Source organism: Hyposmocoma kahamanoa, unplaced genomic scaffold (assembly GCF_003589595.1).
Source record: "Hyposmocoma kahamanoa isolate Upper Pololo Valley unplaced genomic scaffold, ASM358959v1 99383, whole genome shotgun sequence".
In the NCBI taxonomy this organism is placed as follows: Eukaryota; Metazoa; Arthropoda; class Insecta; order Lepidoptera; family Cosmopterigidae; genus Hyposmocoma; species Hyposmocoma kahamanoa.
In genome coordinates this window covers 1,667-14,455 of record NW_020655880.1, presented here as the reverse complement: position 1 = coordinate 14,455, position 12,789 = coordinate 1,667, and the positions used below count along the sequence as shown (strand labels likewise).

Sequence of the window (12,789 nt, the reverse complement as noted above, 5' to 3'; positions counted from 1 at the left end):
AAGAAACCTGATACTAGTGATAATCATTTAGTGAATAACCACGAAAGAGACACTAAACTTGCTCAACCGATGATTTCTTCATATTTCACTCTCTGAACTATGAAGTCTTTTTTGTTATGCTTCAGAATTTTGCTATTTAAGTACAGGCTGTCCTCGTGAACACTGTTAACGTAACAACACTATAAGTTACAACCACAGGTTGTCATTATGATCATTTAAAATACTTACTTATAAAACTCGACACTGGCGAAATCTTAAAAAGAAGGAACCGCCATTGAGCAAAACGAAGAAGAAGAATATTTATATTAAACTCTATATTGCTTATTCAATGTTAAATCTAGAACTGAAAACCAATGACCCAAAAAATATAATAAACGATTACAAGACTCATAAAATTTATCATAATGGTTATCGATATGTTTAGTTCGCATCTCTATTTACGTTACGATGACAAGTGTCAAAAGGTGTCTCCTATTTTGTAGCTTACGAGGTTAAAAAAAAATAAAGGAAAGCAGCTGCCCTATCTACGGAACAAACGTCCCTACCTAAACCAAAAATGTTCACCACAAATAGCGGATTTAGTGTCGTACCACAATCATAGATAAGTCAATATCGACATGCAAATGTATGGCTTGCATGTTGAGACGGTTTTTTTATGTTTGCAAATTTGTATAGGTTACTGTAAACAAAGTATGATTAATACTAGGCTATTATTACTAGGCAAGTAATGAGCCATTTTAATCAAAATTAAATATAAAGATATTTACCAATAAACGTAACGATGGAATTGCATTATCATGTAATCTAGTTACATTCAAAGTTCTATTAAAACTTGACTTCAAAATGGAGCGAACAAACGAAGATGGTATTTGACCCAATGTTTATGTTCGGCAGTCCTATAATTTCCAAACATTATTTCTTTCTTTTTTCATTTGTAGGTAAACTTTAAAAAAATAATGGAATAATAAAAACCTCGTAGTGAATTGTTTTAATAACAGAATATCGATAATATGTCTGCTTTCTAGAACAACACTATCTCAAAATAATCGTTATAAACAATCATCAAAATATACTAACAAACAGGCAATCTAAAGTAACCAACGCAAAATTCGGTAAGACTTATGAATAAACTACATAAATGAGTCTAATTACATGAGATATGTGGGCTATTGTATGATTTATAGGCAGAAAAATAACACTTGCCGTTGTAATGTAACATTCGGTTGATTTCCGATTTTCTACTGCCGCACCCCTTAATGCTACAACGACGCATTTTAATCAATACTTAATTGTTCTCACTGTCAATATTTTTGTCCATTTCATTACAATTCATGCGAATAATTCAATAAAACATTTGGCAAAACATTGGTTTTGACATTTGATGTACTTCCCTTTGACAACCGGAAACGGTTATCAGAGTACTCCAAAAATGGTAAAATGAGAACAGTTGGCATTTAAGATGACGTTACGCATTTTCGATTCCCGTGTTCGACTTAAATCAATGTAGTGCTATCTCTTTTAGCTTACGACGGTACGCAGTAGTTAAACAAAGACAATAAAACGTTTATGTTTTCAACGTCAAATGCATCATACACATATAACGTCTGATTTATATATGTCAATATAACATATCCTTTGGTTTCCATAGTCTATGATTTTGTAGCGACTACAAGTTAGGCTGCCTCTCCACCAGAGATGTGCGACGTAGCGAGGCGGTGTGCGAGGAAAAAATCCACCAACAGCATTACTTCATTTTCCTAGCCTCGCTTGGCGCAGCTCCTGTGGAAATGACCCATACAAAATAGCGAGAGATGACAGAAGGTGTGGAAAACGGTGTAGGAAACTAGAGCTACTGAAAGTATGACACTAACTGACACTGACACATCGCCACCGCTCACCCCACCACACCGCGGCCCGCCCGCGCATAGCTGAAAAAAGCCCGTAACGCATCCTCGACCCGCGCCGCTGAACATCCTCTCACCGCCTGGCTACTGCCTAAACATAAAAGTATTGAAAGTAAAATGCTTCTACAGAGTTTATCAGAACTTTATTGAATCTTATGTTGTGTCTGAATTAGTGGGCACTTCTTTAGTATAGAATGTAGCTGGGCAGATGACTGGCAGCGTGGTGACACCTTTCTTATTAACCACTTTTACCTGAAATGTAATTTAACACCTTTTGTAAGAGCCGCACCCGGGGTCTACTTAAAAATAATTAATAGATCCGGTGCTGGTTATGTGCGTGCTTAAAATTACATAATAACTTATATTTGGCCGTTATTAAAACATACGTGATCGTCTAGTTGTGATGACTTAATATTGGACCCTCTACGTTGTGTAATTTTTTTATACCGTAAGTAAAAGAGTTTAAAAACCGTCGCGAAATTATTCAAAAGCACAGGACAGTAAATTACTGCCGTAAGGTAAATAGACCTTAATAGCAAAAAATAAAATAAACCGTTGTCGTAAATTAAACCAAATTTGTAACTAATTCATGCCTGTAATGTAATTATGTAAATACAATATAAATAAAATATGACCAGTTGCTCCAGTGGTTATCGGCAATCCATTGACCAGCAGATGGCACATATAACGAGAGAAAGCCGACTTCAAAGAGACCTTTAGGGTAAGACTTTTAAGTCTAGATGGGGTACCAATCTGATAAACGATACCTGGCCTCCCAGTATGAGGTTCGTTAGAAGGTCAACCTGAGACCCCAATCCTCACATCCAACAAAGCCTTCAGACAGCTAATTGACCTTGTATAATGCCCAAGTCTCGTTTATACCCTGACGCGCTCCTTACAAAATCATTCGTTCACATTCTATAAATAAAATAAACATGCAAGTTACGCTCCCTAAGTTAGGCTTTGCATTTACGCGCTGCTATTTAACTACGCTTCCCTACTTTGAAAGCAGCCGCGGATGTTTGTGTCAAGAACTAGAGGCTGATGATGAGTTGTGCAAGGTAGTCTGAATACCATTTGAATGCGTCTAACAATTACCATTCTGTGATCCCCTTACATAAAGTTCCAGCTCTAACCAGACTTCACACAAGACGCAGAGGGTCAAGGGTTGTGTATAGCCGAGACGACGTACCCCAGAGACCACTGATTAAAGTTATAAGTAACCAAATGACTCAGGCCTTGTGTGTGTACCCAGTGCATGTAAAGGATCCAAGTTAGGAGCGGACAACGTGCGCAACCTAAGTTGGACCCTAGTACGTGACGTAATGCTGTCCAGTTTGTCCGGGAGCTAGTCTCAGCCAGAAAACCTTCCTGCGGTGTGTTAGCTAGTGAATGTGTAAAAATTTTGAGTGAAAGTGTAGTGTGTACCTAGTACATGTAGTGGAATCGAACTGCTGAGATCATTCGGCTTCTGAACCGTTTACTCAGGTCGACCCCACGCGTGCTGTTGTGTAGTGTAGAGTAATTGTGTGTGTATGTGTGTGTAGTGTGCAAGTAAAACCTGCTAATATCTCTAAGTTGACACTGACGAGAAACACAAAAGCATACGACATGTGACACAGTGCTTGCAATGAAACGTTAGGTAGAGCGGAGGAGATTTTATTATAAGATGGAACCACTCTTCCCTTATATCATTGAAAACGCAGCGACACTCTAATTTATAAAGCATTTAAAAGCAGGCAGACAGAGAAAATATATATCAGATTATTACTAACTCTCAGATCATTCGCACTGTAACTAAACTTGGAGCCTAACTCAATGCAGCTTCGCACCATGAACAACGCCGTCGATAATGTTCTAAAATTAGGAATAGATTAACAACAATTAAATCATGAACCGCCGGAATTGTACAATTAAGAAATTAAGAACGATTTAGCCGCGTCTAAATAAAAAATGTGACGATAAAAATAAAACAAAGTCAGCACTCTAGGGTTTTCCTTTCCTAGGGGTGAGGGGCGGCTCACCCCTAGGAAAGGAAAACCCTAGATATAGTTAGTTGAGCAAATATACATACTTGACATTATTCATGGAATTGGTATAAAATACATTTAGATGAATAATTCCTACTGTACTTGTTAGCCTCATAATCGTGAATCCCTCTCTCAGTATGTAATTTAAACTTAGCTGCCGGTTTCGTCATCGTCGCGTTCCGCGTGCTGGCCAGCTCCCGCGTTCTCTGCCTGAAATGCAGTCTCCGCGCCCGCGACAAACGATGCGAAATAGAAGGACACCCAACTACTCTACACTCAAATTCGCGCGCGACACGATAAGGATCCGATTTTCGACCGTCCTCGAGCCGAGACCTGAATCCACGTCCCGAAAAGCTAGATACCCAACTCACGTCTCCCTGATCCAAGGTTTTCGCCCCGGCTCCCAATTTCCCTCTCCATTAACTTCACCATCCCCATTTTCGTTAATACGGTTTCTAACTTGACCAATAACCGAAATTATATTTGTTCTAAAGGGTGTGGCTTTATTAGAGTCCTATTTGTTAAACCTTCTTTAACACCCAACGTTTTGTCAATGCGCGCATCTTGTTTATTGGCATCTGGCGTTTATTGTTCTTACCGGCTCTCGTTACATTTTTATACAGCACCCTTCCGCATAAAGCAATAGTGTTCCCTGTCATTTAGTTTTAAGCCGAGAAATTGTGCAACAAAAGCCCTGTCCAAAATTATGCTCTTTGTTTATACAATGACCATTTCCGTAACCTTTGCCAATTTCGTGAGGGCGAAACAACTATTAAAAAAATTCAACGCAATTCTTTGAACCCGTCTAGAATGACTTTACGATGCACATGTGCGTTAGCCTTAGAAAGCTTGACAATAAATCGTAGTTTATTTACTACTCCCTAATCTTAAAGAGTCCTACAGACGACGGTTACACTTCACTAAATCAAACTTGCTATTATCCTGGCACTTCTTTCACCACGACTAAGGGTACTTGAGCTGGTCTTTCGTTAGGACATCTTCAACTTGGTAATTGTAAGTTCGCCTTGTCCGCTCCTTACCAACTTGCCCGCCGACACTCGCCTTATTAATTTGTTTCGTCAATTTTCTTTTATTAATTTCTCTATCATTGTCACTGCATCTTCCATACCGCTCTTTTGTTACATTGTTCCGAAATATGTCCATCCGAATCACTTCAGTCAAACTTCTCGACGCCCCCATTTTCACAGCATTAATTCATTTACAGGCTTCTTCAGCCAAACTCAATTATCATTGCCATACTTAAATGTAGAAACCAGTAGCCCTCCATGGAAAGCCAATCAAGCCCTTTTTGAAAATTTTCCGGCTATGCATGAAGGCTCTTCAGGACTCTTCGTCCAATATCACTTTCATACTTATAAACATACAACCCTTTTACCAACACACATCTGAACTTTTCTAGAGCAATATAAACTAAGCATAATTATTAAGTTTTTATAAAAATAACATAATTAAATATCTTCACGAAACGTTTTACATTTATAAAATGAACCATTTAATTACCTGAAAGCTGGGCAGATTCATGAATAACCTGGTATGGATCTCGTAGACACACTGCGCCAAAACATTGTAAGCTTCCGACTCAGTTAATGCTGTTAAACGAAAAATAAATCATTTCAAGTAGGTACCACAATGAAATCTTCATAAATGTTGAAAGGGTTTTGAAGTGCTGCCAGAAACTTGTTATTATTATCTCATGTAATCCCTTTGAATTCAAGAGAAATGTCTGTATCACTGTTTTTCTGATCTTATGATTCCACATTTATATTCTTCTTCAGTTTAACTCCTGTTGCGCCTTTTCTGGCTTTTAATCAACGCTTTATGTCATCGGTACCTTGCAAGGTAGTCTAGTACACTCCTGGTACCCTCGTAACATCTAAGATGCCTTTCCAATCACACATACTCGTACTCACTAGGTTTATAATAATAGTCCAACATGCTAATAGAAAACAGTCCACCAAAACCGTGCGCAACGTACGGCATGCAAATGTTGGTTGCCAAGAGGTCTACGTAATACAGCTTTGCTCCATCAATCTCGTCATAGCCTCCGACCAGGAGATTTATTAAGTAGGGAGACTGGAATGAGAGATTTTTTCATGAGTATGTCAGTGTTTAAGAAAATATATTCCAAGAGTCGACACCACCTCAAATGGCTTTAATTGATCACGCATAACAGTGAAAATGTTACTGATTGAACACACTATGAAAAAAATATGTAGTAAAATTGAGGGTGTATATAAAACCAGTATCCCTGCCACTCGACCCGCGCAAAATGAATAGATTCAGTTCGGGAAAAATTTTAAATTCGAGTTGAGGCAGTATCGACTCGTAAGTATGTCAAATTAAAGCTTTTCACGTCAATAACAATATCTTTATCGATATACCTACGCTGCTTTCGTTCCCAATAGTAACAGCGACTGGTACATACCACTGGTGATGGTACTATTACAGTTGGGAATTTTGTTCGCAGTAAGTCTCACGGAAATTTTCGTATATTCGAATGCACCCGAATTCTAATATTACCACACTCACAGTTCTAAGAGAATCGGCCATATTCTTCCTCACAAAATGAACAGCTGCATTCGTGCCCAACTTGTAGCCATTCCGCATCTTATACAGAGATAAGTTTCGCAAAATGTAATGCGAGAACTGAGCTGTGTCGCCTGCATCCCCTGCCACACCCATCAGGAGTTTGTCTGCTAAAGGTATTATTTTGTCTTCATCTGAAAAAAAACCAATGAAAGAAGAAAGGTGACTTCTCAAATGTGTAATTCCATTCCAGTTTCGAAGGGTATTACAGACACTTGGGACCGTTTAAAAAGAGATCTACCTTGAGACTAAGGATAATCCGCCCGCGCTTGCAATCGTATCCGGTACTGGCGAGGCGCAATCAATCCCGGTACTGCGATTATAGATTCCCGGTCCTCCCGATTATAGCTAGGGACTATCTACCTACTGCACTGTAAGTTATATCTCCCGTTGACAACTGAATACGGGCTCACGTTAGTGCAATTATAATTCTACTTAACTACAATGTGATTTTACGATACTAAGTTACCTATGTTAAATTTAATTATAATTATCTCTATAATAAATACCTTTAGTTTCGTTAGAGAATGAAGTTGTTCTTTATTATTTATTGTATTATTACTACGCAAATTATTTAATGCGTACCGATAACGCGGAAAAATCATTAAGTTTTTCAAAAAGTACCCGGAATACCGGTGAATCGAGCCCATCATTGAGAATCAAAATTTTTGGAACAGCTGTCAGGCTTTGGCGCTCAGTTTTCATCGATCTCCCGCCGCCACACCCCGGACGCTCCATATAACGGTCGAAAGTTATTTACCTACTACTACTACACACAGCATGGTGATATCTGCTATCTATATCACTCGTCCATACCCTGTCCCTCCACAGGGGGGAGCGCAAGATCGCCTCCCCCATTAGGTGGTCCGCTGGTCGGCGAGACGCGGTGTAGACGCGGTCCACACTGGAAGGGCAGAGGGTTCTGGTGTGGCCAATCCCCATGCACTTGTAGCAGCGCAAGGGGAGGGGCTCCATCACATGAACCCCGGCAGAGGACCACCCCACCAACAGGCGGCCGGTAGTCGCCACCAATTGGGCTGCCGCTACTAGGCAGCGAACGAGTGCTGATCCCCTTCCATTGGAGGCCAACCTGACAGCTCCTACGCTCACAAGGGACGGGGAGCATTGGCCCTTCGCGGCCACCACCGTCCGGATCTTCTCTGGGGTCACCGACTCGTCTAAGCCGGTGACCCTCAGATCGACGGTTTTGGTTGGCCGCGTTACTGCCGCCAGCCCCCCGATCACCTCCTTCAGCTTGGCCGCCAGGGGGCCTTCCCAGCGATGGTCGCCCCGGGCACCTCGATTATGCGGGCACCCGTCTGGGTGTTCCGCACCTGCACGTGCGGGATGCCGAGACTGCCCAAGTACATAGCCGCGGTCACCGCCTCGAGGACCCCTGCGCCCGTCACCCTGAGATATAAGTCGACAAGACCCATGTCCCTGTGATTTCACCAGCACACTTACCCTTCAAAACCGAAACGCATTACTGATTGGCGGCAGAAACAGGTAAGGTGGAAGCACTTCCTTGGATGATGTAAATATACCTATACGAGGAGAACATAAGTAAATTTTGAGAAACTGCTCCAGACAGTATGCTAAATGTTGTTTCATATCAATCTTTGGCATAACAGATTTATGTTTACTTTTAAACGTACTTGGTCATAGTTTTAATAAATATTTATTTCCTACGAAACCAGAGAAACACGATGATGTTGTTTCAAGATGTGCTATAGAAATCATAGTTTCGTCACCAGCAATTATATTCATTATAATAACATGAAAGGTCGACGCGGGTGCAACTCCGTTGTCGTCAATGGCGCAGCCTTGCCCTTAGACTCGATGTACATTGTCATTTTAAATTAGGCAGAGTACATTCCGTTATTATACACATCCGGACACATAATTCGAGCCACCACGCATTTTCAGCATTAAGTGTCCTAAGCTGAAACAATGTTTGATTGATCAAAAACTATTATGCAATTTTGAAACGAGTATACTAAACGTCTTTTCCATACGTCCTTGTTGGGAATTTGGATTTGCAAAACCGGGGGAAAACTTTTTCTTCGATGATAACACTATTTTTGTATTCTAACCTTTCACGACAAAAATGCGAGGTGGCTCGATGTATGTGTCCGGGAGTATATTTGCGTTCTTCTCACTAGACCTCATTTTCACGAATAAAATATAAACAATACAAAACTTTCATTAAATTCAATTTAAACATTTTCCACTTTTTTTAAATGGCGCGCGTTTGTTCATGCACCATATATTTTTTAATAAGTGATATGTTCGGTACGGCTGCACTCAACGAGTGGTTTTAAGTCCGTGCAATAGTATTAAGTATGATGTTATATTTGTGTAAATAGTTTAAGGTTTATTTGTTGTACTCTAATTTGTTCTAATAGTCTTAAGTGGTAGAAATAACGTTTGTATGTGTGTCTCGTTTTATTCCAATAAGGATCAAACAGGTATTTAGATTTGGAATAGTGAGTAAAATAGAGATAGCGCAGATAAGCGCTAGGGCGACTACTTATACACCTGAATGCGGGCGCTTGACTGAGGTTGTTATGTACCACTTATATAGTTTTTAAGACGTTATGTACAAATTAGCAGTAAGAAATGTATATTAGAAAACTATTTGTAATAGATTAACGTGTGAAAGATGAATAAATAGTACAAAGGGGGTGAGGTAACTTTTGGCGGGAAACGGAAAACTCGCTCACCTATAAAAGGCGCACTGGTGCCAATAGATACACAGTCCAAAAACAGCCTAAGCTCGAGATACATAGAAAAACCCGAAGAAGAGCCAGCAGGCTCTTCTTCGGGTTTTTCTATGTCATGCCAACCTTCCAGTCAAAAGCCAGTCTCCAGATCTTCACAGTATATACAGTCGTTGTTTGTTTTGAAACCAGTCATAGGGCATCCCGCACATGCTCACCCATTTATTCGGGGAGGTAAAGGTTCTAAGTGGTATATTTATATTATGGTGCACCATAATTAAACACAAAATGAGTAAAGATAATAACTATATATATATTTTTTTTTATTCTCGCATTTACGAGCACTGATGCTAGTGAGCTGTTGGCTGTATGATAGTTTTTCTTGACTTCGCTTACATAGTTCTTTGCTAGTAGATATATTTAAAAGTTTAGAGCAGCGGACAGTGAAATTTCGATTTATTTTTTGACAGCTCAAGCCAAAATAAGTAAGAAAATCCATTACTATATATAATTACACACTTTCTTATAAACATTTCCGAGCTTGTTTGAGAAAAATTTGTCATTTAAATAACTCTAAAGTAAAGGTGTTGACAAAATAAAGGTAATCTTTAACGATTTTTCTTTCTTGATAATCCACCTAGGATTATAACAATCGTAACAATATGCTTTCACAAATCGGATATGTGATAGAATGCATGCGTGAATAATAGCAAATTTTACGATGTTTTATGAAACAGTGAGAAAGTTTATATAGATGAAATGAAATAAGAAAAAGAATGCTCTATGTTTCCAAAACAATAAAGTCGTTCTCCTGATCCTCAGTTTAATCTAAACCACGTTAGTACACACACATTGTTGCACGTATTTTTGTTTTTTTTTTTCAAACAAACGAACGTTTTGTGCCCTTTACAGATTCTATGGTGACGGCTGAAAATGGTAAAATGATCAACCAGATACCACATTTTTAATTTACCAAAGAACATTATAATTAATGCATACGTTCGCGATATTATTACATGTGGCTTTATTATTTAATAAAGGGTACAATATAAAGTTTTATATTGTAAAGATTTATACTGAAGTCTGAAAGAAACATTTAAGAAAACTGAACCCCCCAGCAACAAAATACTCCGTGTACCTTTACGCGGATTGCCAAAGATTTAATGTACTTATACGATTGATACGATAAAAAGTAAAAGAAGATATGAAAAGTTGTATAAAATAATTTTTTTGTAAAAAAAGACTTCAAAAGTTGGTTGGTGGACTTACATCTATTTGCCAAGTTTTATTGGAATCGGTTAATAAAAAAGTGGGTGAAAAAGAATAAACCGGATTCAGCCCCTAATTTGCCACTCTTCGAGATGGAATACTTTCTTCACATTTTAATGGGGCTACTACTCAGGTACCTACCCCCTTTTCAACAAAAATAGAATCATCTAAATCGGTTAATGAATCACGTAACACACACGGGGAAAAAGCAAACCGCTGTCGAATTGAGAACCTAAAGGTAGTAAACTTTCCAATAATATTTCAAATGATTAGAATTAGTATTAAGTTAAATTTGTTATTAACTCTCACTCACTTAGTAGTGACGGAACGAACAAGTGCGCCTGTTGGTAAGCTACGCAGAGCGCAAAGACCTGAGGGGTACTGCCACTACGCCCGTCACCCTGACAACCGTCACCATGCCTGTAATTTTACCAGCACCCTTAGGGCGCGTTTGTACGACACGAATTTCACCCCGCGCGGTCGAAGAACGGAGTCCGCGGCGGCCGCCGCGCGATCCAAGAGCGGTTAACGTGTTCAGAGACCGAACTGTCATGGCATAATCTCAGTACAGAGTACTAAAAAAGGCGACCTCAAAAGTACGTGGAATTACGTCTATTTGCTAAGTTTCATTGAAATATCCCCTAGTTCGCTACTATACAGGACTTGATAATAAGATAATAAAAATAGGTTCTCACTACGACACTACTCAAAGTATATCGAGAGAAAAACGCCTTGAATTGGAGAAATAGCAAAATCAACTAAATAATTGCTAAAAGTAATTGCTCCTAAATTAAAGTTAGGCGTTATTTATAAAAATGAATCTTCATGCGTGAACAGCCACCCTTTGAGGTGGATGATTTTCTTCAAAATGAAATGGGACCACTATGGAAATACCCCCTTTCCAACAAAAAAAGAATCATGAAAATCGGTTCACAAATACCGGAGTTATCGCGCAACATACATACAAAAAAATACATATACAGTCGAATTGAGAACCTCCTCCTTTTTGAAGTCGGTTAAAAATACGCTCTATTTATTTAGCGTTTAGCTGGAAGGCAATAGCTGTCTTTTGTCTACGCGGTCGGCGAGCGGAGTCCGCTCTTCGACCGCGTGGCGGCCGCGCGAAAACTTTCTCCTCGTGTGTCTGGGCGTAAGCGCTCACCCCGCGCGGTCGCCGCGCTTCTAACTGTCACGGCAAAATACGCTCTATTTGTTTAGAGTTTACATTTTAACTTAAATAAGCGTTCCGGCCACGGGGGCGAGTCGGGCTTGAATTTGGTCTACGCGCCGGCCGCGCGGTTGTGTTATTCAGAGGAATTTAAATGTCGTTGCCTAGTAAATAGAATTCAGATTCGCCGTTAACGTACATAAAGGCGAGGTAACTGAGCGGTAGCCGCACGATAACTTTCACCTCGTGTAACTGGGCTCTTACTATTGAAAACGCAGTAAAGTTTACATTACTGTTTTGTGACAGTACTTTCCTGGACGAACCCTTTCACAAGGAGCTCTGCTGCTGCTAGATCATATTGCTTTCAGAGAATACAATGCAAAACTTTATGCTTTAAAATTTCTTACCATTTTTCAAAATAAAAATGCCCTGCGTGTTCGTCTGGTCCGCTGCTATCATCACAAAATCATTGCATGCGATGCCTAGAAGGCACTGAAACATCGCACGCTGCATTCTGCTCCTTTAAAGTCTTGGTATTTTATATATTGTTTAAAAGACCATCTGAAGAAGCATATACCAATTTCCACTATCTAGTGTACAGTCGAAAGCCTGCAGTTATTAGGACTGTTATAAAACACTATCGCGCAATAAACCACCATACCAATGCAATAGATATAATACAAATAGGTATAACAAAGAGAAAGATTAAAGAGCATTTCAATTTGCAATTGCAATTTAAATTTTTCTTGGTCCTTAACTTCTTTGGATCAAGGTCGGGATATCTAGTTACGTAACGTACAATAGGATCCTTGACGGATTCACTGGCGGTGTCTATTTTTCCTCGAGAACAGAAGGCCATTTTCTCAATTCATTTGTCTTGTCAAAAGTGTATAAAAATCAAAAAGTTTCATTCATGGGCAGATGGCATACATTCATTTACACGCAGCTTTGTCGAGATAGTTTTTAGTCGCAGTAAAGCTCCTTGTGACAGAGTTCGTCCAGGGTAGTACTGCCTCCTTACCTATTTCTGCTGTTATGTGTGCTGTAACAATACGAAAAAACCATAGCTCCGCGTCATCGTTTACTGCTGA

The 12,789-nt window shown here is 39.5% G+C and overlaps 1 protein-coding gene across 1 annotated transcript; it reads right to left on the bottom strand.

Annotated features, from left to right (window-relative positions):
• Positions 1-2,030: 2,030 nt before the first annotated feature.
• Positions 2,031-12,524, bottom strand: LOC113239070 (proteasome subunit beta type-2-like). Its single transcript, XM_026475938.1, has 5 exons — positions 12,106-12,524; positions 6,485-6,675; positions 5,866-6,028; positions 5,456-5,544; positions 2,031-2,156 (listed from the first exon to the last, which is right to left on the bottom strand). Exons 1-5 carry the CDS (start codon positions 12,209-12,211, stop codon positions 2,058-2,060), a joined length of 648 nt encoding a protein of 215 aa, XP_026331723.1. The 5' UTR covers positions 12,212-12,524; the 3' UTR covers positions 2,031-2,057.
• Between the last annotated feature and the right edge of the window lie 265 nt (positions 12,525-12,789).